Raw genomic sequence first — 25602 nt, forward strand, 5'->3', positions numbered from 1 at the left:
TATGTTTTAGAAGCAAATAATTTACTAGAGAACAAAAAAACATGTTGAAAAGAAAGAAGTTTGGTTGATGTCTACCTGGATATATACGTATTGATTTCTTTGTTTATGTGGATAAATATGTTTTGATTTCTTTGTCTTGTTTTTCACCTTTTCTTACAAACAGATGTATGCCCTTGGGAATGACTGCTTGTTCCACTTTGTTTTTCTAAACAAAATCTCCACTTCTAAGAAAAAGACATTTTACAAGTTATCTGATTGATGTTTAAATAATATGATGAGTGATATTGTTTTATGTCCTCTGCTTTTTTATGTAGTTTTAGGAATTGGCTTTACAATGGAAATAAGTTTACAATGGCTGAGTCAAACTCGATATTTTGGTTGTTGTGGGGTGGACGGTAAGGTTCTGAAAAGCGGTTACGGTCGCTGTAACGGTGGCGGTGGCGCGGTTGTGGTTGCGGTGTGTAAAGGCTGTAGCGTAACGGTTACGGTAACCGGAACCGTGAATTTTTTTATATTTCGCACAATTTGAAAAAAACTTACCGATACGCACATTTTTTTTTCTATGATCATATTTATTGGGTTTTAAAATAAATATTGATCGATTTTTAAAATTTTTTAAGTTTGATCTAATATATTTCATATTTTTAAATCACTATAAATTGAGTTTTTTACATTTTATTTTAATAATTAATGACTTTATATTATACAAAAAATCAATCACTAACTATTATATATAAGATAAATAATGACAAAAGTAAGAGAATAAATAAAAGCCTATATATATATATATATATATTTTAATCAAGCCAAATAGACAATGACCACACTTATTATTATTATCATTATTATTTTCAAACAATATATAGATAGACACACACAAACAAAATGGTTGAATGATAGTAGCTGAATAGAATAGCATAGGTCTTACAGTTTCAACAAATCAATAACATGTTCTTCATCTTCCCTCTTCTCTCTCTATCTCTCTTCCCCCATTTTCAACTTTTTTTTTTTTTTTTTTTTGTGTTTTTTCGAAAGAAGCAATTCGAAACCGTTACGTAACGGTGCGTAACAGGCCGTTATGGCACCATTACGACCGCTATAGCAGCCGCTACGGTCGACACACCTGTGAATCTTAATCACACTGCAAAAGCGGCCGTAACGGGTGGCGGTAACTACCACAACCGTTACGTAACGGCGTTATGTAACGGTTGCGGCTGCTTTTTAAAACCTTGGGTGGACCTAATGTCATGACTTTTCACCAATTTGGTTATATGTTTCAGAATTTCGCATGCTGTCTGTGTTCAACTGCTAGTTAAGTATCTCCCCTTTAAAATAGTACTTTTGCTCCTTCAACCCTGGTCTTTCCTAGGTGGCTTGCAGGTTAACGGCATACAATGATAATGCGCTCGAATTAAACTTGAACTTATGTAGAAGTGTACATTTTAGGTGGTGCTTCCATGGTTGAGTACTAAGAAATGGACACGTGACATGACACAAACACCACCCAGATAATGCCAACATGGAAAATTTAATAGAAAAATATAAGACACAAGTGGAGGACACCCAAAATATATGGTTTTATATATTTATTATATGGCATATACAAGGATAAACAATCATTACATGTATATATTAATCAAAGAATAATTTTTAAATTCCAAAAGAGGAGAATATGTATAAATTTATGTTGTTTTTCTTTTATCATTGGATTCCAAGCTATTTTATTTAAACTTATAATGTGTTCCATGTATGTAAAAGGAATAGAGACTTGTTACCCAAGTGTTTGAAGCTTAGTAGCAGGAATCGTCTCAGATGGCGACGACTCTGAGGAAAAAACGCGATTTTGCGCTTCTGAGGAAGGATCGCATCAGAATCGCGAATCTGAGGAGAGGGAAACGCGAATCTAATGCGGGAAGGGAGCACTATTGAGAGGGCAAGGAGAGTACCTGGTCGCTGGCTTCGATCCTCCATTCGACGACTTCGATCTCGTCGTTTGACTTCCCCGTCGAAGCCCTAGTCTTCGTCCCTCTCTTCGAAGCCCCAGGTCTTCGTCTCTCTCTCTCTCTCGCTTCTCTCACCCTCGATCTCCTCTTCGTCTCTGTTGCGTCTCTGCTTCTCCCTCTCTCGATCTATGTTGCGTCTCTTCTTTTCCCTCTCTTTCTTCGTCTCTGTTCTCTCTCTTTCTTTCCCTCTTCGATTTCATTATTTTATATAATATAATTTATCATATATAATATATATATATAAAATATAATTTATAAATTATAAATTATAATATAATATAATATATATATATATAATATAATTTATAAATTATAAGTTATAATATAATTTATCATAAACAATATAATTTTTATTTGTAAAATAAAAAATTATTTATTTTATTATATATAATATAATTTTTATTTATTATTTATTTTTTTAACAATTATTTCTTAACTTTTTAACATATAATAAATTATCTAATTGTTTAAAAGAAATCTATTTAAATCATATATAATAAAAAAATCTTCAAAAATTTATGAAATAAAACATCTAAGTTTTATTTATTATTTATTTTAACATAATTTATTATTCATTATAATAAATAAAATACAATTAATAAAAATAATACATAAACGCTCCTAATTTACAACTTCTCTAAGTGGCCACGCTCCCCCGCTCCTGGCCCCGCCCCCGCTCCCGCTTCGTGCAACTAAGGTTTGAAGCATATACAAGCCTAGAAAGTTTTTAAAAACAGTAATACATGTTTGGATGTGTATCCGACACATGTTTGGAAGTCTTCAACAAGTGTCGCGTTGTGTCGGTGTCCGACACGATACATGAACTTCTTAGAAGTGTCTGTGCTTCTTAGGTTGAGTAAAGACTTTCATCTTTTTCTCAAAGTTTTAACTGACACTTGATATTTTGTTTAGCAACTAATACGATGATTGTAAGAGGTTGGAGTCTTGTATGCTTTGATCTCAGGGCATGAGATTTACCAAAACACTATTGACTAAATTTCATATTGTGTTATGGACATTTTGATCGAGTACTTTTTTCATATTTTTTTATTTAGGTTATTTTATCTTTCCTTCTCTTGAAATTATTTCAATTACTCTCTCTCTCTCTCTCTCTCTCTCCTATGTGTGTGATTACAACTGCCACCTAATGTAAATCAAATGTAAAGTTTTAAACATTGGAAAATTTATGCAGAGAACTAATTAATTTCTTCTGTGTACCAAGTTCACCTCTTGCATTGCAAAATGTACTATCTACTATAAAATAGACAAAACTCTAGTTGTATTCATTTCGACTCTGGAGAGATGTTAACTAAAATCAGTACTCATTAGCTAGTGCATGGTATATGGAGATATTTATACTTCTTTTCACATATGGGAATATATAATTCAGACTCATGTGACAAGCCAAGGCCCCAAAAGGGTCACTAACAAAGTACCTCACATAGAAGCCCATTTATTACGCAATATGGACAAAAATGGTGCTGCTTGGATCTTGGGTAGAGCCGGGTGATATTTTAGTAGGTAAGTTAACGCCCCAGATAGTGAAAGAATTGTCGAATGCTTCGGAAGATAGATCATTATGAGCCATAGTTTGTATTCAAGTATCTAATTCGAAGGAAACTTACTTAAAACTACCTCAATGTGGTAGGGGTCAAGTTATTGAAGGTTGGGTTGTAGTTATAATCCAGAAATGATTTTTGTATATATTTTACAAAAATGTGAAATCAAAGTAGGTGATGAAGTAGCTAGAAGACATGGAAATAATGATATCATTTCAAAAAATTTGCCTAGACAAGATATATAAAGGTAATGAAAAATTATATTCTTACATAAAATTCATGCATAATACTTGACAAAAATGATGTGGCAGTGTCATTATTGTAAATAAATCTATCTTCAATGGTGTTTTGTTTTGAAGTGAAAGGTTTACAATGAGCCACATCATTATATATGAATTTTTTTGTTTGTATAGAGCATTACTCAAAGGTAATTAGTATAACATAAATGTTAGTGATGTGAATCTTAAAAAAACTTTTACAATAACATGCGACAAGCCCATAGATATATACTATATTTTGGCTTCCTCTTAAAAGTTAGAGGATGGAGGAATTCTTTTATAGACCTTTCAATTTGGGACTGAGGAGCAAAGATATATGTTACTGGAGATGAATTATTACTTTTGTAATGAAAATTTATTATGCTTATGCTTAGCAATTTAAGTGGTAGTGTATTGGGGGTGTTTGGTGAGTTTTTTTGAGCCAACTTATGGCTTCTGGCTTTTAAAAAGTTATTTTGGACTGTTTGATTAAGCTTATTTCAAATAGCTTCTGATTCTAACAACTTATTTTAAGTCAAAAAAGCTGATTCTGAGAAGTTGCTCACCCTTTGCTTCTGATTATCAGTTTCTGCTGTAGACATGTTAATTCACAGCTACACTCTTAGATTTTTTTATTTTTTATTTTTTTAAAAATAAAAAAAGACCCAAATGGACTATAAAATATTATTATTATTTTTTATGAGAAATGTAAACAAATAGTGAATAATAAAAAATAAAAGTTAATTGAAAAAGTTACTTCACAGCTTATTTAACAAACACTACTCTGCAACTTAAATCTATAATTCAACAGGTATACCAAACAGATTAACAGCTTCTGATTAAAGTCATAATCTATAATCTGTTAAGCTATAATCTATAATCTGTTTTAACAGCTACACCAAACAGGACCATTGTATTGTAGGCATTTAATATGTATATATATATATATATATTTACAATTGAGCATTTTCTTTTTCACAGTATGTTTATTTTTGAAATACATAAATTTTCTTCTAATCCCTCCCAACCTTAGAGTTTTTCATGTATCCTTGCTCCCCCACCCTTGCTTTGTGCAACTAAGATCTTGCCTTAAGCTCTTGGCTTTATTGTGTTGACTTTCCACATTCTCCTTGTGTTTTAACATAGCCAAAAACTAAAAAGTATGACTATTAAAATCTTGTTTCTTTGATTCCAGGAGAAGGATATTAGTTTAAGTGGTGAACATGTAAGGGAGGGCTTGACATGTGTAATTTCTGTCAAAGTACCAAATCCAGAATTTGAAGGACAAACAAAGGTATTCTCAATTTCATCATCGCATTCACGATCACTGATGCTTTGGGTCATGAATAATGATTTTAGCAACTCGAAGTTTGAGATCATCAATCACCATTTTCTTTCACTGCAAATGTTTATATTACTGCTTGTTTCATCTTTTACCTTGAAAGACAAGGTTGGGGAATCCAGAGGTGCGGAAAGTGGTTGATCAATCTGTTCAGGAGTATCTCACTGAGTACTTAGAGTTGCATCCAGATGTACTTGATTCAATCCTTTCGAAGTCCCTTAATGCTCTAAAGGTACCATAATCATAGCTCATGACATTTTTGTGGTTCAGATATATGCATTTCTCTTGTAAGTCATGCCTGTTAATCTCTATTTAGGCAGCTCTGGCGGCAAAGAGGGCAAGAGAATTGGTGAGACAAAAGAGTGTTTTAAAATCATCTTCTATTCCTGGAAAGCTTGCAGATTGCTCAGCCACTAATCCTGAAGAATCTGGTATGTTATGTGTGTTCTTTTATCAGATCATTGTTATAATTAGAGGTTGACTACTGCAATGATGCATTAAAGATGATTTTTTATTTTTTATTGTTGATAAGTGTATTTAGGGTACTTAAACAATTATAAAGTTAGTAGATGAGGATTTTTTTCTCAATCATAGTAGCATTTTAATAATTCAGTTAGTATCATTTATGTAAAATCATTATTTGATGTGAAGTTGAGCTACAAGAAGAAAGCAAGAAAAAAGAGGCTGTATGGGAAGAGCTGCTGATAATATTAAGCTTAATATTATACCATAACTTGCTAGTACTTTTTTTTTTTTTGGCAAAAATTGTTATTTTACAAGTAAGTTGTGCAAACATGCTGTGTCTCCATGTATGTGCCTATTATGTATTGTACAATGGTAGATGAGGAAACAACTTTGGTGGCTTTTATACTTGTTTTTATTAGTTAAGATGACATCACTCACTTTGATGATATTCTGACTCTTTACTCCATCCTAATGTCCTCTTGCCTGATCCTATTCAATTAATCTGTAAGCAACAATATATTCAGTGACAGGTAAATCTGTCATTTGCTGTCATTAAGTATTAATTATAAAAGCAGAGGAAACTGAGGCATGCAGATTTACTCTCTCTCAATGGTTTCTGATTCTTTCTATCTTTGGGACTTGACATTCAGTTATGAATAGAAAATATCATTAATAGTTTTGGAAAAATTTAAGAAAATACTTTTGAATAGCAATGCAACATATTCTTAGAGACTTTGAAAATGTGAGTTTGTGCTTTATAATTATTTTTGAATAACTTGAGAAATTTGGAAACAATTATTGCAATTATTCCATAAATATTTGGGATATTCAAAAAATTGAATGTAGTTCAAATATGTAATATTGATTATTTGTTCATTTGGTGAAAATATTTGGAGTATGGAGAATTTCATTACTATGTGCAGGAGTGGACTCTAATAGCTTAAGATTTTGGATTGGTGGATTATCAAGAAATTTTATTACTAGTGCACTTGAGTGGTCCCTGATAGCTTAATTTTTTGGATTAATAGATTGTCTATTTTTGACTGATGTTTTCAAAGGCGTTGTTGAGGCTCGCCTTGAGGCGACACTAAGGCACGGTATTGAGCCTTTTATATTTAGGCGATACTCTCCAAAGGTTTGCATATCACAGTTTGAGGTGTGCACATCAAGTCTACCTTGTATGCCTTTTATGTGTAATTGAAATACGAGGAGTACGCATATTTTGTTAAACTACTGAAATATGAGTACACATATTTTGTTAAGCTTAGTCTAATACAATACATATAACATAAAAAGGAAGAACCTCTTTTGTAAACACAAAGCTAAGGTTCAAGTGAGAAACTCGACAATTGAAACTAAGAATGTCAATTTCACCTTCAATGAGAGTAAGCTTCCTTCTTTGTTGTGAAATGTTCAACACCTTGAGGAAAAAAATATTTATACCTTCATATTTAATTTTTAATATTTGTTAATTTGTTAATTTTTATTTATTTATTTACTATATATAAAAATTCAAATTTTGAAATGCTTGTGCCTCAATGCCTTGAGACTATGCCTCGCCTCATGAGGGATAAATATGTCTTGCATTATGCATTCACCTTTAAAAATTTTGTTTTGATATTGGTGGTTCTTTTATTTTTATATTTTGATTTATGGTTATTATTATTGTTTTTGTTATGATTACTATTATTTTTTTGATGATTGGGTAGGAGATCGATTTGTAGTTATCATACTTTGATACTTTGTGGTGGCAAAAGAACACATGAATCTGTTACGAAGGAGTTAGTAGTGCCTCTAATTTAAGATAGGGGAAAACCATTTGAGATGGTATTGTCATGTGATGTGAATCATAGACCAACTAACATTCCAATGAGGAGGAGCAATTTGATCCATGTGGGGGTTGGTAAAAGAAATAGAGGACGACCTAGGAGGACTTGGGTTGTGGTGATAAGAAAATACACGACTATCTTAAACTTAATCAAAGATATGACTGCTATTAGAACCAATTGGAGAAACCAATCCATGTAGCCAAGTAATTGGGACAAAGACTTGTAAAGTTGAGTAGTACTTTTGTGGCGTCTAGCTTCTTAGAACTTGCTAAAGGAAATCTAGTTACTTAGAAAAAAGCAAAGTTTGTGTTCAAAGCCAAACACACTTTTGCTCAGATAACATTTGAGATGATATGGATTAAGTTCCTTTCACGATGATTGAGATCCAAAACTAGAAAAGTTACGAGGATGTTTTGTGACAATCAAGCTGCTATATTTGTGAGAATATTGTGTGAATATTTTAGATTATGTTTGATTGTGTGAATATTTCGTTCTTAGGATTATTCTTATTTCCTATTTAGGATTAGGCCTAGAATTGCTATATTTATTAGATTTACAATTTGTATTGTTTTACAATTGGATAGACAGATTGTTCATTCAAAAATTTTACATGGTGTTAGAGCCGTGTGTGTAGCTTTAGCCATCTCGAAGCAATCATCGTGAGTCATCTTTTGGTTCCTTTCTAGTCGATTGAGCTCTTTTTCGATCGAAATTCGGTTCGTGAATCCTCTATCTTGTGGTTTAGGTTCATCTAGTTTAGGTTTGTCAGATGAGTGTGCATTTTGCCATTAGAGGGGCCATTGAAAGTATCACTGTCCTAAAAAGGGATATCCGCCTGCTTCGTCTTCTCAGCAGTCTCAAACCTAGTTCTGCACTCCTCCGACAAGTACTTTTCGGCTTCCCACCGCTTATACTACATCAGCTCCTGCTCCTGATTCTGACTTGGCTTCATTGGGTGTTCAGATTAGTCAGCTTCAGCATATACTGTCTACTTCCTAGCCATCCCCGTCTGCCTCCGTTGTTTCTTCTCTTTATTCAGGTTTGCTTGGATCTTCTTCATGTATCTCTTCATTTGTCTGGCTTTTTTATTCTGGTGCCTCTCATCACATGACTCCTTATCTCGTCTTACTTTAGAATTGTACTCTCTTGCCTTTCCCATTACTGTTAATGTTGTTAATGGGTCTGGTATATCTATTATATTTGTTGAGTTTGTCTGCTATGTCTGCTATCTCTATTCCGTCTATCATTTATGTTCCTCAATTATCTGTTAGTTTATTATCTATCAGTCAGCTTGATGCCTCCGATTTTGATGTTGTTTTTTCTTCTTCTATCTGCTTTGTGTAGGATCGGATGTCCAAGTTGCAGATTGGGACCGGCCGTAGAGTCAGAGACCTCTATGTGGTGAAGAGCTTGCATCTGCCTATGACTACCTCTCCGACAACCTTTTCCTCTTTTCAGTTAGATTTTCTATCAAGTCCTTTCTATTTGTGGCATTCGAGATTATGACATTTTTCTGTTGACCGCTTATGTTCTTTAGCTCAGTCAGGTATGTTGGGTAAAAAGTTTTTCCTAGTTAACTCATCGAGTGTCAGGGGTGTAAACTTGCCAAAATGACAGCCTTACCTTTTCGTAAAAGTACTTCTATATTTGATTTACCGTTTCTTTAATTCATACCGATGTTTGATCACTACACAGTTTGGATCTACTATTAAATTGTTACGATTTGACTTAGGTGGGGAATATTTTAAAGGGCAAACTTCACTTTACCCTCCTATGGTTTGGGCCGGGTGCGGATTACCCCCATGACATTCGGAAATTACCACATAACCCCCATGTGGTTTGTGGATTAAAATGCACAGTTAGCTTTTCCGTTAAAGTGAGAGTCACGCGCTTGCAAGGAGAGTAACACTATTTTTAAGACAAAAATGCCCCTAGCACATCTTCAAATTTATAAACAATGCCATCAGATCTGTAAACCTCTACCCAGAAAAAAGAAGATGTTTTGATCTCCATCTCTCTCTTGGATTATGCCTCGAATCCTCAGAATCGGTGTCTGATGGTCTTCATCTCCGTTGGAATCTTAACTTGACGTCTCGGCTTCCTCCTTCGATCCGTCTTGCAAGTGTAGGGTAACCCTAGGTCGAATCTCTACTTCATCGACTGTGTGCTTGCCGCCCAATCCTTCCCAACTTTGGCCTCCTGTAGCTAAGTGGGTGTGATTGGGCGCATCTTTCTTGGTTTGTTTGGCTTAGGGATAGATGATCGATGCATCGACGAGACTGACTGGTCTTAGTAATAAACTTTAAATTTCCTATACTTTAGCCTCGTCCAATTGAGAACGACTGGGCTTTCTTTTCCACAATAATGGAACTAGGATAATAAGGGCATTCAACAAGTCTCTTCTTATTAAAGTAAAGCACTGAATATGGTTTGAAATGTGTAGCTATATATATAATCTATATATATGTGTATGCACATTATATAATCTATATATATATATATATATGTATGTATGTATATCAAAGCTAATTCAATTAATCAAAAAAAAAAATGATTATATAATCTATATATATATGTATATTAAATCTATATATATATATATCTGTGTTATGTTTAATATATATTTTGCATCTGCTGTATTAGGAATAGTTGGGAATAGGCTCTGTATATATATAGTTGGCAATTCGCTTGGTGTATGTGTAGCTTATTTTGCATCTGCTGTATTAGGAATAGCCTCTGTATATATAAAATCTATATGTAAGATGATGAAGATGAAATGGAGAGAGAGAGAGAAGAAGATGAATGAGGGTATAATTGTCAATTTACAATTTCTGTTAACAGAAGTTAGTGTGCGTTTTAGTCTACAAACCACATGGGGGTTATGTGGTGATTTTCGAATGTCAGGGGGGTAATCCGCGCCCGACCGAAACCATAAGGAGGTAAAGTGAAGTTTGCCCTATTTTAAAATTCAGTTTTGTGAGTATTGGCCAATTTGGGTACCATTCACCAAATTTCTTGTACTGATACACCTGCCCAAAATGGTCGAGCTGAGCGTAAACACCGTCATTTCCTTGAGACAGTTTGGTCTCTCTTTCTCTCTGCCTCTGTTCCGGCTTCGTTTTGGGGTGAGATAGTTCTTACTGCTGTTTTTCTTCTAAATTGTATGCCTACTCCCTTTCTCTCTGGTAGGTCTCCTTCTAAATTGTATTTTCTCAACTTCTCAATTACTCCCTCCTTCATGTGTTTGGGTCCACTTGTTTTGTCCTTTTACCTCGTAAAGATAGGATCAAACTTAGTGCCTGGTCTATCCTGTGTGTCTTTTTTGGTTACAGTCTCACTGTTATCGCTGTTATAACTTTGTTTCCCGTTGCTTTTATGTTTTCTTGCCATGTTGTCTTTCTCGAATGTTTACCGTTTTTTCAGTTTCCTCCTCTCACAGTTTCTAAAGAGGATTTGGTTCATATTGATCCATTTCCTTACGAGGTTCCTACTGATGAGTACATCTCTGTCTAGGAAGCATAGATACGGATACGACACGATACGGATACGGCGATACGACAAAATCTAAAAAAATAGGATACCGGTACGGCTAGGATACGTTTGTGAAAAATCTATTTTTTAAAATTATTAATAGTGAGTTACACATAAGCTAAAGAACGTTGAGAAATCACAATGTAATTTTATAATGCAAAATATTAACTTTTAAGAATTTTGTATTAATTTAAGCTAGTAGCTTGTTTGCTACTTAAATTTTTAATAGGTCTTGCAAATATTTCATTTTAATATCAAGTTTAATATATTTATATTACAATAATAGAACAATTCACAACTTGTCCCTATGCTTTTTCCTTTGACACTAGTGAAAAATATTGTATTCAAGTTTACTTGATTATTCATTTATTGATAATTAATTTTACTATTGTTATATTCTCTTGTTAATTCTTACTTTCTATATAGTTATAGGGGACATGTGTGAAATAATTAGGATACATCAATTTGATAAATTCTATTATTTAACTCACTATACTCTTCTTATCGAAGAACTTAACAAAGTATTAGAAAAATATTCTTATATTTATACTTGCAATTATATTATATTATATTATATTACTATGTAAGAAATGTTACAATTCTAATTTCATAAAACAAGTAAACATGACTTGAAGTATCCGATACTTCAAAATTAAGTATCTGATACTCAGAAATTAATGAAAAAATAATTAAGAAGTATCCGATACTTTTAATAAGTATCCGATACGTGTCTGTGAGTATCTAAGGAGTATCGGTATCCGATACGGATACGATACGGATACGTCACCCTATTTGAAGTATCCGTGCTTCATAGGTCTCTGTTGTTTCTTATGAGTTTGTTCCCTTTTCTTCTCCTCCCACCCCTGCTGAGTCCCTCTCCGTTGTCTCTCATGAGTCTATTCCCTCTTGCTTCTTCTCTTCCTTTGTTATTAGTTAACTCTCATCGCAAAGCTCTCTCTCTCTACTGGTTGTCTCTACCCTTGCTGTTGCTGCTCCTCCTCCTCTAGCTTTTGAAGGCACTGATCCTATTACCCGCCGATATCCTGATCGTGAGCGGCATCCCCTGAATAGGTTGGGCTTTTCTAATACGTGTTTTTCTGTTTCATATCGTACCTTCTTGTCTGCTATTCATTCTTTTTCAAAACCCCAATCTTAGAAAGAGGCCTGTCAGGATCCTAATTGGGTTTGAGCTATGGAGGATGAGTTGTCTGCATTGCAGAAAACTGCTACTTGGGAGCTGATTCCTTTGCTTGTTGGCAATAATCTGGTTTGCGTATATAGTCAAGATTCATTCTGATGGTTCTCTTGAGCATTACAAAGCTCGTTTGGTTGCGAAAGGTTTCTCACAGGAATATGGTATTGATTATGAGGAGACCTTTGCCCCTGTTGTCAAGATGACTACTATCTGTACTTTGATTTATGTTATTGCTGTTCGTCATTGGCCTCTCTATTAGATGGATGTTAAAAATGCTTCTTAATGGCCATCTCGCTGAGGAGGTCTATCTGCGTCCTTCCCTAGTTTTCCTCATTCCTATGGATGGGTTTGTCGTCTTTAGCGTGTTGTGTATGGTTTGAAGCAATCTCCTCGTGCTTGGTATGATCACTTTCAGGCAGTTGTGACTGAGCTTAGGTTTCATCATTGTGCCTAAGACTCTGCTTTGTTTCTCCGCCACACCTCTACTGGTTTTGTTGGCTTATTATTGTATGTGGATGATATGATTATCACTGGCTCTATCTCTTTTGCTATCTCTGAGGCTAAGTAGCATCGCTTCCGCATCTTCGAAATGAAGGATCTGAGTCCATTGCGGTATTTTCTTGATATTGAGGTAGTTTCTTCTCCTAAGGGCTCCTTTCTGTCTTAGGCCAAGTATGCGATAAGGTTATTCACCGTGCGGGTCTTATTGACACTAAGATTTCTGATACCCCCATTGAGCTTAATGTGAAGCTCAACACCACTGATAGTGTCCCTCTAGATGATCTTACTTGATATCGAGAGCTCGTGGGTTGCTTAGTCTATCTGACGATTACTTACTCTGATCTTGCCTATGCTATTCATGTGATCAACCAATTCATTTCTGCTCCTCGCTTTACCCATTAGGTTGCTTTGGTTCGGATTCTTCGCTATCTTAACGGTACTATCTTTCAGGGCTTCTTGTTGTTTTCTACTTCTTCATTAGAGTTGGTAGCTTATGCTGATTCTAATTGGGCTGCTAATGTCACTGATCGCAAGTTCACTTCTGGTTTCTACATTTTTCTTAGTGATTCCTTGATTTCTTGGAAGAGCAAGAAACATACCGTTGTTTCTTGTTCCATTGTCAAAGTTGAGTACCGTGCTATGGCTCATGCCACTGCTGAGATTGTTTGGCTTCCCCGTCTCTTGTCTGATTTGGGTGTCCCTTAGTCTTTACTGACCTCTCTCTATTGTGACAACCACAATGCTATTCAGATACTGTCCTCCATGAGTAGACGAAGCACAGTGAGATTGATTAACACTCTGTTCTTCAGCATTTGCAGTCTGGCTTTATCTCGCTTCCTTTCGTCTCTTGGCTTTTGCAACTTGTTGACTTTTTTATCAAGACTCACTACTGTTCGATTTCAATTTCTTCTTGGCAAACTCTCAGTATTTTCTGCTAAACCACCTTAAGTTTAAGCGGGGGTGTGAGAATATTGTGTGAATATTTTAAGATTGTGTTAGATTGTGTGAATATTTTGTTCTTAGAATTATTCTTATTTCCTATTTAAGATTAGGCCTAGAATTGCTATATATACATTAGATGTACACTTTGTATTGTTTTTACAATTGAATATATAGATTGTTCATTTAGAAGTCTTACAGCTACCAATCAAATGTGTGATGAGACGACAGAGCCTTTAGAACTATTATTATTTGAGAGACATTGTGAAGCAGATTCGTGTTGATTAGGTTAGGTTAAAAAATTAGTTTAGTGATATACATTTACTAAGTAATACATTTTAGGTGGTTTTCCTTTTACCATAATATGATACTTAGAACTAGATTTCATCATTAGCATCCTTTAATAGATAACCTAGGCTATGAATAGGTGTATGGTGGATACAGTTTTGGTGATCGAAGTGAGACTGGAGAAAGTATCTTAGATTTTGCGTTAGCTTTTGACCTGGTGGCAACTAATACTATGTATAAGAAGAGGGAAGAGCATTTGATAAGCTGTAAGAGTGGGTCAGTTATGAGCCAAGTAGATTATTTTTAAGTAAGAAAAGTGGACTGTCTAAAATGCAGTGATTGTAAGGTGATTCTTGGAGAGAGCCTGGCCTTTCAACATAGGATTTCGGTACTAGATTTATGTTTTAAAGGGCAATATTGGGGGTGTAATTTTGGCTCGTGACCCGCCCACAACCCGACCCGTTAAGGCCCAAGCCCAACCCGAGGCCTTGGGTTAGGGCCATCGTTTTGAAGCTCGGCCCAACCCATGGGCCCGGCCCGTATCCCACCCCATCGGCCCGCTTAAGGCCTGCCCAAAAGCGTAGCCCGCCCGGCCCACCCGAGGCCCAGTGTTATTTTTAATGGAAAATAATAAAATTTTGGTGGAAAAAATAATAAAAAAAATTTTAAAAATTGTTTAGGCCCGCCCAAAGCCCGAATACCCTTTGGCCTGGGCCTAGTTTTCTAGCCCGTGGCCTGAGCCGGCCCGATTTTTTGGCGGGAGCCCGCAAGACCCAACATGGGCCCGGCTGGGCCAAAATTACACCCCTAGGCAATACCAAGCTAAGAAGGATGGTGGGCGTTGTAGGACGAGATGGTGGGACCTCAAAGGGGATAAACTAGAAATATTTAAGAATAGAATGGATAAGGAAGGCACTTGGGACTTGGAAGATGACGCTAATACTATGTGGAACTCGATGGCCAATTGTATGAGGAGAATCTCAAGGGAAGTGCTTGGAGAGTCGAAAGGAACGGGACCCAACTCTAGGGAAACTTGGTGGTAGAGGGAAGAGGTTCAAGCGGTTGTTAAGGCAACAAAAGATTGCTTTAAAAAGTGGCAGAATGATAGAATTGAGGAAAACCTTAAGCGCTATAGATTGGCTAATAAGGAGGTCAAGAAAGTAGTGAGAGAGGCTAAGTTGAAAGTTTATGATGGCTTATACACTAGACTAGATAGTAAGGAGGGAGAGAAGAGGGTATACAAACTTGCTAAAATATGGGAGATGAAAATAAGAGATTTTAATCAAGTTAAGTACATCAAGAGTAAGGATTCTAAGGTATTGGTGAAGGATGAAGAGATTAAGGAGAGATGGAAGAACTATTTTGAGAAACTATTAAATGAGGAACATGGAGGTACGTCAATAGGGGAAGAAATAGCCAGTAATACGATAAACCAAGACTATAGGTTCTATCGCAGGATTACGAACTTTGAAGTGGAGATTGCACTTAAGAAGATGAATTAAAATAAAGCTTTAGGACCTGATGATATCCCTATTGAAGCTTGGAAGTGTTTGGGGAAAAAGGTGGTTGCTTGGTTAACTAGGTTGTTTAGCAAAATTTTATTGACTAGGAATATGCGAGATGAGTGGAGGAAGAGTATTTTGGCACCAATCTATAAGAACAAAGGAGATGTCCAAAATTGCAACAACTATAGAGGAATGAAGCTGATGTATCATATAATGAATGTATGGGAGAGGGTGATGGAACGCCGATTGCGAGATATAACAGAGGTATCAAAGAATCAATTTGGGTTTATGCTTGGCAGGTTAACAATGAAAGCGATCTATCTGTTGAGGAGAGTAATAGAAAAGTATAGAAAAAAAAAAACGACATTCATATGGTGTTTATTGACCTTGAGAAAGCATATGATAGAGTGCTTCGGAATATAATATGGTGGGTGTTAGAAAAGAAAGGGGTGACAAAAGGTTACATTGATGTGATTAGGGACATGTATGAAGGGGTGGTGACCACTATTAGATCGCTTGTTAGAGAGACAGATGAATTTCCTTTCACTATAGGGTTATACCAAGGATTTACCTTAAGTCCTTATCTTTTTGTGTTAGTAATGGATGAGTTGACGAGAAATATTCAGGATGATGGACCATGGTGTATGCTTTTGCAGATTATATCGTGTTAGTGGATGAGACTAGAGAAGGAGTTAACACAAAGTTGGAGATTTGGAGAAAAACACTTAAATCTAAAGGATTCTGGATAAGTAGAACTAAGACAGAGTATATGGAGTGTAAATGTAGTAACAGTAACAATGAAAGCAGAGGAAAAGTGAAGATTGAGAACCAAGAACTGCCTAAGAGTGAACATTTTTGTTATTTAGGGTTGATTATTACAATGACAGGGAAGATTGATGCGGATGTGGCTTATAGGATTAAGGCGGGGTGGTTTAAGTGGAGAAGTGCATCTGAGGTATTGTGCGATAAACGAATACCCACTAGACTAAAAGGTAAGTTCTATAGAACGGCTATTAGACCAGCGATGTTGTATGGGACGAAATGTTGGGCAACTAAGAAACAATATGTCGATAAGATGAGTGTTGCTGAGACGATGATACTAAGGTAGATGTGTGGCAAAACTAGACAAGACAGAATTAGGAATGAGTGTATTCGACGATGGGTAGGAATAACACCGATAGAAGATAAGTTAAAAGAGAATTGATTGAGATGGTTTGGTCATATTTAATGGAGACCAATAGAGGCAGTAGTGAAGAAATGCGATGCAGTGACGGTAGATGGAAGTGTTAGGGGATCGGGTAGGCCTAAATTAACGTTGGCTAGCGTTGTAAATAGAGATATGAATTTACTTAATTTGACTAACGAAATGGCCTTTGATAGAGCCGCGTGGAGAAAGGGGATTCATGTAGCCGACCCGATTTGATGGGACTTAAGGTTTGGTTTGGTTTTGTAAGAAATAATGTATAGAGAAAGAGAAAGAATAAATTGTATGTATTATTATTGATTGATATATTGATATATTACAAGATTGATTAATTACAATTGCTATACAATCTATATATAGAAGAAAATGTGGTAGTAGGTGTAGTGGAGGTGATAGTGGGTTAGGTTGGGTTAGGTGAAGTGGAGTGTGTGGTGAAGTGGAGGTAGGTGAAGTGGAGTGTGTAGTGGAGTAGGTGAAGGTAAAGATGGGAAATTCTAACAGCTCCCCGCAAACTCAAGGAGGAGAGAAACTAACCAACTTGAGTTTGGAGAGAGTAACAAAACAAGAAAATACATAAAAATAAAAAAGGATAGGAGACACTGTATGGTCGTGTCAGACCGTTGTAGAGGACACGGTATGGTGGTGTCATAATGGTGTAGAGGACACTGGATGGCGGTGTCAGACCGCTGTAGAAGACAGTTTATGGGGTCATGTCGGACCGTTGTAGAAGACAGTTTATGGGGTCATGTCGGACCGTTGTAGCAGACAATGTGGTGACAGTTGTTGTGACAGTTTACGGAGTCTTGCTGGACCCTTGTAGAAACTAACCGGAATCAATGTCGGGACAGTTTACAGAGTCTTGTCGGACCCTTGTAGAAACTAACCGGAATCAATGTCGGGACAGTTTACAGAGTCTTGTCGGACCCTTGTAGAAACTAACCGGAATCTATGTCGGGACAGTTTACAGAGTCTTGTCGGACCCTTGTAGAAACTAACCGGAATCTATGTCGGGACAGTTTACAGAGTCTTGTCGGACCCATAAAGGAGCTAACCGGAATCAATGTCGGGACAGTTTACAGAGTCTTGTCGGACCCATTAAAAAAGTCACACCCTCAAAAGGTGCGCCCAATTTTTCAAAAGGCGTGCCATCAAAAGGCGTGCCCAATTTATCAAAAGGTGTGCCGGACATGATGGCGAGGCACGTGAGTGTCTTGGTTGGCGTGCCCGTTTGTCGGCTGGTGGCAAGAGGCGCGCGATGCGCGTGGCTGCCTCGGCTATAAGACGGAGGCTGAGGCTGAGGCAGAGAAAAGCTGCGAAAAACCTCTGAAACAAACTCTTCCTTTGCTGAGAAACTCTGTAATACTCTGTAACCAACCCGTCTCTGAAACACTCAGCAACATGGCCTCTTCTTCCCGTCCAGCTACCCAGAACATGGCCTCCTCTTCCCGTGGTCTGCTCACGCTCTTTCCAGAACTGAACGAGTCCACAAGAGAAATAACTGGTGCGATGGCCAGTGAACCTCAACCAAACACCTCTGGTTTTGCTCCATTGAACTTTCCGATGCGGTCGGTGGAGCAAAAAATGGCGGTGCAAACTGATATTGAGGCCAATCAGTATACTCTGAAGTCATGTGTGGAAACCATGACGGCGGTCACAAACTTGTCGCACCGGCTGCAGAGCAGGACAAATGAGGTGCAACAGTTAAACTCCCAGCTGGCTCTGCTCCAACGCATGTATAAGGATGCGCGAGCAGAGATAAGTGTGCTAAAGACAGAAAATAAGGAGCTGAAGCGGAAGGCCACCGTGATGTTCCGATTTGGAGGTCCTCCATATGCTGCAGTGGAGGAGTATGGGGGAGTGAACGTGCTCGGTGGACAAGGAAACACGGAGGCAACACCGGCAAGGGCCGCCCAAGACGGTGGCAAGAAGAAAAGACCGGCAGAATAGGCGAGAAGAAAAATCCCACTGTTCCGATTTGTGTTGGTTGTGTTTTGTTTTGTTTTGTGTTTTTTTATTTTTATTTTTATTTTTTATTTTTTTTTATGGTGTAAAATGCTGATCGGGGTTGATCCCCGGCATGAAGAAATGACAAGTTTGTAAAATGTTGTTGTTGTTGTTGTTTTTTTTTTTTTTTTTTTTTTTTTTTTTTTTTTTTGGGAGTGTTTTGTTGAAAAAATAAAAATAAAATGAAAGAAAACAAGGGAGAAAGAAAATAGATAAAAAAATATTTATAGATGGATTATATGAAAAACATCAGTGCGATTGTTTCAAAATAAAGTGGGGTATTTAAAAAAGAGGAAAAGTGACTTGGAAAAAATAAATAAAAATAAGTGATTTTTGAAATCAAATGGAGAAGAGAGAGGGACAAACCCATGTGATAAAGTGGAGAGAGAGTCGGTGAGTGGGGTGCAAAAGGTGAAGGAGAAATGATGGATTGAAAATGGTTTGGGTCAAAAGTGGACACTGTTAGTGGGGAACATGAGTGCATTGATTATTTGATATAATAATAATAATAATAAAAATAAAAAGTTAGAACAGTTGGAGAGAATGAGTGGAGTATGGTAAGGGTTTCATCCAAAGCCAAAATTCCTGCAGCGAATCACTTCGCAAATCCTAGCATGAGTTTTTTCTCTTTCCAGGCTTATTCATGAATTTCCTGGTGATTTCAATAGCCTCTGGTGGCATTGTGGCAGAGAACACCCCAACCTGGATTTTGGGTGGCAGCAACTGAGAACACCCCAACCTGGATTTTGGGTGGCAGCAACTGGAAAATATCATAGATCTGATTTTTAAAAACCTCGTGACAGCATTTCATCAGCTTCATCCAAGACAAACATTTTGATGTAAACAGGGCGAAGTGATTGTCTCCGCAACATGTCAAACACACGACCAGGAGTACCAACAACAACATGAACCCCACTGGAGAGAATGCGCTGATCTTCGCGCACACTAGTCCCTCCAACACAAGCATGAACCTTCACACTTTGCTGGGCAAGTTCAAGAGTGGGTGGAAGAACCAAAGCTTGGCACTCAACCAAGCTATAATCTAGCTGCTGCAGAATTCCAGAGCAGAATGTTGCAGTGTTTCCAGTTCCAGACTGTCTCGTCATATGAGGTGAAGAATTCTTCTCCATCAGCCTCACACGTGACTACAGTTGCACAAATCTTTGTTGATTTTATCAGCGGAATAGGTTGAGGTCCGGCGGGCGGCTAAGGTGAGGTTGCCGCCCGCCGGGGAAGCGAAAATACTAGGTTTTAAACCAGCTCTGATACCATGTAAGAAATAATGTATAGAGAAAGAGAAAGAATAAATTGTATGTATTATTATTGATTGATATATTGATATATTACAAGATTGATTAATTACAATTGCTATACAATCTATATATAGAAGAAAATGTGGTAGTAGGTGTAGTGGAGGTGATAGTGGGTTAGGTTGGGTTAGGTGAAGTGGAGTGTGTGGTGAAGTGGAGGTAGGTGAAGTGGAGTGTGTAGTGGAGTAGGTGAAGGTAAAGATGGGAAATTCTAACAGGTTTAGACATTAATACAATTTTCATTCTATTTTAATAGTTATTCTACATCTGGCCAGTTTTCAACCTCAAAATCCATGTTTTTTTGAAATTCAATTTTGAGGGCATTTTTGTAGATGATTGTGTAAATATTGTGTAAAATATTGTTCAAGTCTTCCTTTGCGCTTAACATTTTCGTTTACACTCTTCCTACCATCATTTTTTTTTTTTTTTTTGGAGTAGCAACAAAGAATTTTATTAAAAAAGAAGAATGAGAGAGGACAAGAAGTCCTCAAACAAACAGAGGAAGAAAGGTAGAAGAGTCAAAACTCTTCCTTACCATTGCATCTACTACTGGTGTCCGTTGTACATGATCAAACCATTTTAATATGTTCTCTCACCTATCTTGAATTGGTTTTATTCCTACCATGTCACAAATGTACTAATTTCTAATTCTGTCTTTCTTCATCTTACCACATGTATATAAGAATATTCATCTTAGCTAAACTCAGTTATTAACATATTTTCTAGTTGTCTAATAATTTGTCCCGTAAAACATTGTTGGCCTAATAGTTTCTTTTACAGTTATTTCTGAATAATCATGCAAATGGAAAATGGTTAAAATATAGTCGAACTACTCAAAAATTAACTGCAATCCATTGCCCCAATAAAATCAAAATTCTATGTCTTCATCTTAATATTCAATGAGCAGGTCTTGAATTATCCCAGATTATCATTTTATTTATTTTTTGATCGGTATGTGATTTCACATATTAACTTTCTAATACCTAACAATTGACAAAGTCCCACCCTTGACTTTGGATCTGTTTTCTTCATGACTTAAGTGAGATGTTGTCTCAGGTTTGAATTTTTTACTTGTCATTATTTTAATCTTTGGCAGAAATATTTATTGTTGAAGGAGATTCAGCCGGTGGTAGCACAAAACAAGGTCGTGACAGGCGCTTCCAGGTGACATTTCTTACCCTTTTTTTTTTTTGGTAGTAGCTAGCATTGCAAGCAATAGTTATAGCTTCATTTGGACTCTAATACTCTATTATTGTAAATTCTGTTTCTAAACTGTGCATCTGCTTTTAATTTATATTTACTTTCATGTAAAATAAGTGTTTATTGAAAATTAGAGTTGCTTAACTTTGGTGCTCCTTGGGCAGCACTTTCTGGAAATAAGTTGCATATGATTAATATCTGCACAAGATGATCGTTTTAGACAAACAGAGAAACAAGAAAGAAAGCAAGAGAGAGAGGGAGAGAAAATGTTCAAATCTTAAGTAAGTGGGGTGAGGGTAGAAACAAACTCAGTGAGTGGACTCGTGTCTTCAGAAACCTACAAGTCACCTCTGTTCGAGGCAAAATCTGGCAGGGGCACCTAGTGGAGTGCAAAAGCCAACTTTGGCCTAGCTTGCTCAAGCCCGCTTCATGTGCAGATTTGGGTGGGACCTCAGTATACCTTCAAGAGTCCTGTTTTTAGAAACTCATGCAAAATGAGACAGGACTTAAGGCAAGTAGACAAAATCTAATGCGACTTGTATGTCAAGTGTCCTAATTTGATTAAACATGCAATGCAATTATACCTAAGAGCGTGACAGAGTGATAACTTCCATCTTTGGGTCCGATTCTTTGGCCTTGACACTCTTAAACACTCAGCTTAGTCTACAAGCCCATTGCAACACATCCCAATGACAACAAGGCCCATGTTTTGTCAAACGGAATTGTCAACACTCAACTTTACCTTACCTAAATCCTATAACATAGGTGTTTGTGTAGAACATTATTTTAGGTCTTATATCAATTTGTCCTGTAACATATATTACAGATCAGATCCATTCGGGTTGATAGTTATTAGGAAAATGATGCTCTGCTCCTTATTCACTTCTTGTTTGTCAAATGAGCTCCAAAAAGCTGAGCCTGTGGTTGGTTGTTTACCTCTCTTTATTGTGTTGTTCACTCTGCCCTGCATGCATAATATTTTCCTGTAGCTACAGTTACATTGATCTGGCCCACTTTATGGAAATGGTGATGGTTTTCTGAATTGATAGAATTTACAGGAGATATCTCCACTTTGTACTTTGAATTTTATCAATCATCAGATGTCCTAACTGCTACATTCTTCAGGAAATGTATAATAATAATCACCGTAGAAAGATTGTGGTGACTTGATGCAGGCTGTTCTTCCCTTAAGGGGTAAAATTTTGAACATTGAAAGAAGGGATGAAGCAGCAATGTACAAGAATGAAGAGATTCAAAATCTTATTCTAGCTTTGGGACTTGGAGTAAAGGTTGACTTATTTTATGCTATTTTATTTCTTGTCAACTGTTTCACCTATTTGATTGATTGAAATTTCCTGGTTTCAGGGAGAAGATTTTAAAAAGGAGGCTCTCCGTTATCATAAAATCATAATCTTGACTGATGCTGATGTAGATGGCGCTCATATCCGAACATTACTATTGACATTTTTCTTTAGATATCAGGTATGTAATTGATAGAATCCTTGTTTACATTTACTGGTGCGTAAAAGAGTAGAAATTTTAAAGGTATTCTGTAAATGCTTGGGGGGAATCAGTTACACTTTGGTTTATGGAGTTTTTTTATTCCTTGCAGAGGGCTTTATTTGATGAAGGATACATTTATGTTGGTGTCCCACCTTTGTACAAGGTTTGCCTTCAAATTTGATAGGTTCAGCTGACTTCTGGAATAGTAACTTCCATAATTTTTCAGTTCTCTTTGTTGAAATAATTAGGTTGAAAGGGGAAAGCAAGCATATTATTGCTATGACGAAGCAGATCTGAAACGACTACAGAATTCGTTCCCTCCAAATGCATCATATAGCATTCAGAGGTTCAAAGGTAACATGAAAAGTATGATATTCTTTGTTCTCCACTTCATGTTTTGAAGGAAATGGAATAGGGATGCCATATATCTACACCGATGTGCACATCAGCATATTCTGAATGTGGTGGGTTGTGTGTATTTTAGTTGAAGTAAGACGATCTCTATTGTATCAAGTGTCGTACACAAAGAAAGAGCTCTCTGAGCCTAACGTTAGATTAGTTTTCCATGTGTCTTTCATTGCAGCTCACAGTGTCAATAGTGCTGAGAGAATTACTTAATTTAACTCCAGCTTCATTTCATTCAGTAAAAAAAACAAAATTGGGAAATAGAATGTGTGATGATGGTATTTTGTCCAATAATTGGAGCATTATTCATGTTGTGATGATGTGTCCAGCAATTATGCCAATAAATAAAACTTCAAATTTATGGAAGCCATTTTCCTTTAATCTATGTTACATGGACTCTTCAAATTAAATCAAATACCCGTGTCGGACACCCGACACTCGGACAAGGGTATGGGATATGTGTCGGATACTTTTCAACGGATACTTCTTATATAATTGTATATAACACTATTATTATATGTATATATTATTATATAATTGCTATAAATGTCATTTTGACACTATAAGTTACATATAATACCATTTTATCTCACATATTAGATTAAAAATATAAAAATATGACATTTTTTTGCCGAGTCCGCGTATCCTTAAATTTATGATTTGATGAGTCCGACCTCTAGATACATACCCGCACCCGACACCCGTACCCGAGTCCATGTAACATAGCCTTTAATTCAGAGCTATGTAGAGTTTTTTATTGAGCAAGCTGTCATTTGATTCAATTGGAACGCATGTATGCTCCAAGAACTCTATAATTTCCGTGAGTCTTTTGGTTCATGCCAAAATTTGAAATATCCATGAACAGCAAAGACATGACGTGAATGCACATCTTCCATCTGTTCTTGTATTGGGTTGATTCAAGAGGAAACCCTTTTTAATTTGGAGTTCCATTTCTCACGGGCAATGTCCATGATTCCAAATTCATTTCTTTCAAGTGGCAACATATTTTGGTTGTTTATGCCAAATTTTATTTTTTAATTGCAAAAAAAAAAAAAATGTGATTCATGTGTTCACTGTGCTTGTCCTTGTGGGGACACATTTTCTGTGGCTGGCACAAACTTCTGTATGCTTTTTTAATTTGAGCATTCAACTCGTGCAAGATATTATGTCATTCCTAAGTTTAGTCTTCCTCTAGTGATCCCGAACTGTTTTCATTGAACTTGCTTTGGAAGTAGATTCATGTTCCATCCTTTCCACTTGTTTTTCACTTTATATGTTTAAATAAATGGAACTCAGGTTTAGGAGAGATGATGCCTTTACAATTATGGGAGACGACACTTGATCCAGAGAGAAGATTGCTAAAGCAACTAGTGGTTGAGGATGCAGCAGAAGCGAATGTTGTTTTCTCCTCTCTTATGGGTTCCCGGGTAAGCAGATGCATTAATTATTTATTTATATTGAATGGAAACAAAAGAGAAATAATGTTAAAGAGAAAAAATGAATTACAAGAGAGTTGAAGGACAAGAAGTCCTCCAAAAAGCGAAAAAGAAAAAAACAATATCACAAATTACATGTCACTACACGCCATCCTTCAATCCCTAGAAATAAAAAAGGATGGTATAACCTAAAAGTAGAGGAGACCAAAGCCCAAGAGGAAAACATGAAACAAACTCTATCCCATAAAAGGTTAGTAGATGCACTATAGCTTGTGTTGGAGTTGGTCATGATATTCTGAAGCAACTTAGGTATTATGGCTTGCGACAGAAATTTTGCAAGCTCGGAGCTTGTACCTACATATGTATATAATATAGAAGAGAGTGACTTGGGTCTTTATTGTGTGGGAAATCACCAGAGAACATTCTTGCCAATGTGTTTAAAAAACTTGAGCAGATTATTCTGTCAAGTTCATGCACACATACTGTAGCATGTTTTTGGCTCCTTAGGGCATTTGATTTGTGTTTTCGCCTGGTATGTGGTCCTGTATGAGTGCCTGCACAGCGAACTAAAACCTCCATAGAAGTGATCATTTTAGATTCTAGGTAACTAAGCTTCTCAATTGCCATGCTAAATCAATCTTGTTTATATATGCATTTACCTTTTTGGATTTTACTTAGCCATCATTTGTGCTTGTGCTTGTACTCGTAAAAAAGATAAAAGAATAATATCTTCTGTAATTTCTGTTTTAGGTGGATGTGCGGAAGGAACTTATTCAGAAATCTTCAGGCATGATCAACCTTGACCACCTCGATATCTGAACAGGGTATATCATCAACTAAAGGTTGAAAATTGTTTGCACTGTATATTTTACGAGGTCAATCAAGTGTAAACGCTTCACAAGGGGAAAGAGGCAATCAAATGTAGACATTTTTATAATTTTGTGTGAAGCGGATGCATCTTTATTGCATTTTGTCCATTTAAGGTGTACCGGTAACATGTATGTGATGTTATGGACGTATTGAAGAATACATGCTATATTTCTGTATTCTCATTCCTAAAACACCAGTTGCAATATCTTGTGAGATTATGTGTGTTATATTTATTATTTAGCAATAGGAAAAAATT

The 25602-nt window shown here is 36.3% G+C and overlaps 1 protein-coding gene across 5 annotated transcripts in view; it reads left to right on the plus strand.

Annotated features, from left to right (window-relative positions):
- Nucleotides 1–25602, plus strand: part of LOC114273973 (DNA gyrase subunit B, chloroplastic/mitochondrial) — a 52101-nt gene that overhangs the window by 25663 nt on the left and 836 nt on the right. For 3 of the 5 annotated variants that reach the window (XM_082898602.1, XM_082898599.1, XM_082898600.1), the window contains exons 12-21: nt 5015–5113; nt 5265–5393; nt 5478–5592; nt 21029–21096; nt 22308–22421; nt 22498–22614; nt 22745–22798; nt 22884–22989; nt 24337–24467; nt 25227–25300. In XM_082898602.1, coding sequence (XP_082754728.1) covers nt 5015–5113; nt 5265–5393; nt 5478–5592; nt 21029–21096; nt 22308–22421; nt 22498–22614; nt 22745–22798; nt 22884–22989; nt 24337–24467; nt 25227–25295 — 1002 coding nt within the window. In that variant the 3' untranslated portion in view covers nt 25296–25300. Of the gene's footprint in view, nt 1–5014; nt 5114–5264; nt 5394–5477; nt 5593–21028; nt 21097–22307; nt 22422–22497; nt 22615–22744; nt 22799–22883; nt 22990–24336; nt 24468–25226; nt 25552–25602 lie in introns of those variants that run through there. The other 2 variants (XM_082898601.1, XM_082898598.1) reach the window with 1 other exon arrangement.

Source organism: Camellia sinensis, chromosome 12 (assembly GCF_055761805.1).
Source record: "Camellia sinensis isolate YWXY chromosome 12, ASM5576180v1, whole genome shotgun sequence".
Lineage (NCBI taxonomy): Eukaryota > Viridiplantae > Streptophyta > Magnoliopsida > Ericales > Theaceae > Camellia > Camellia sinensis.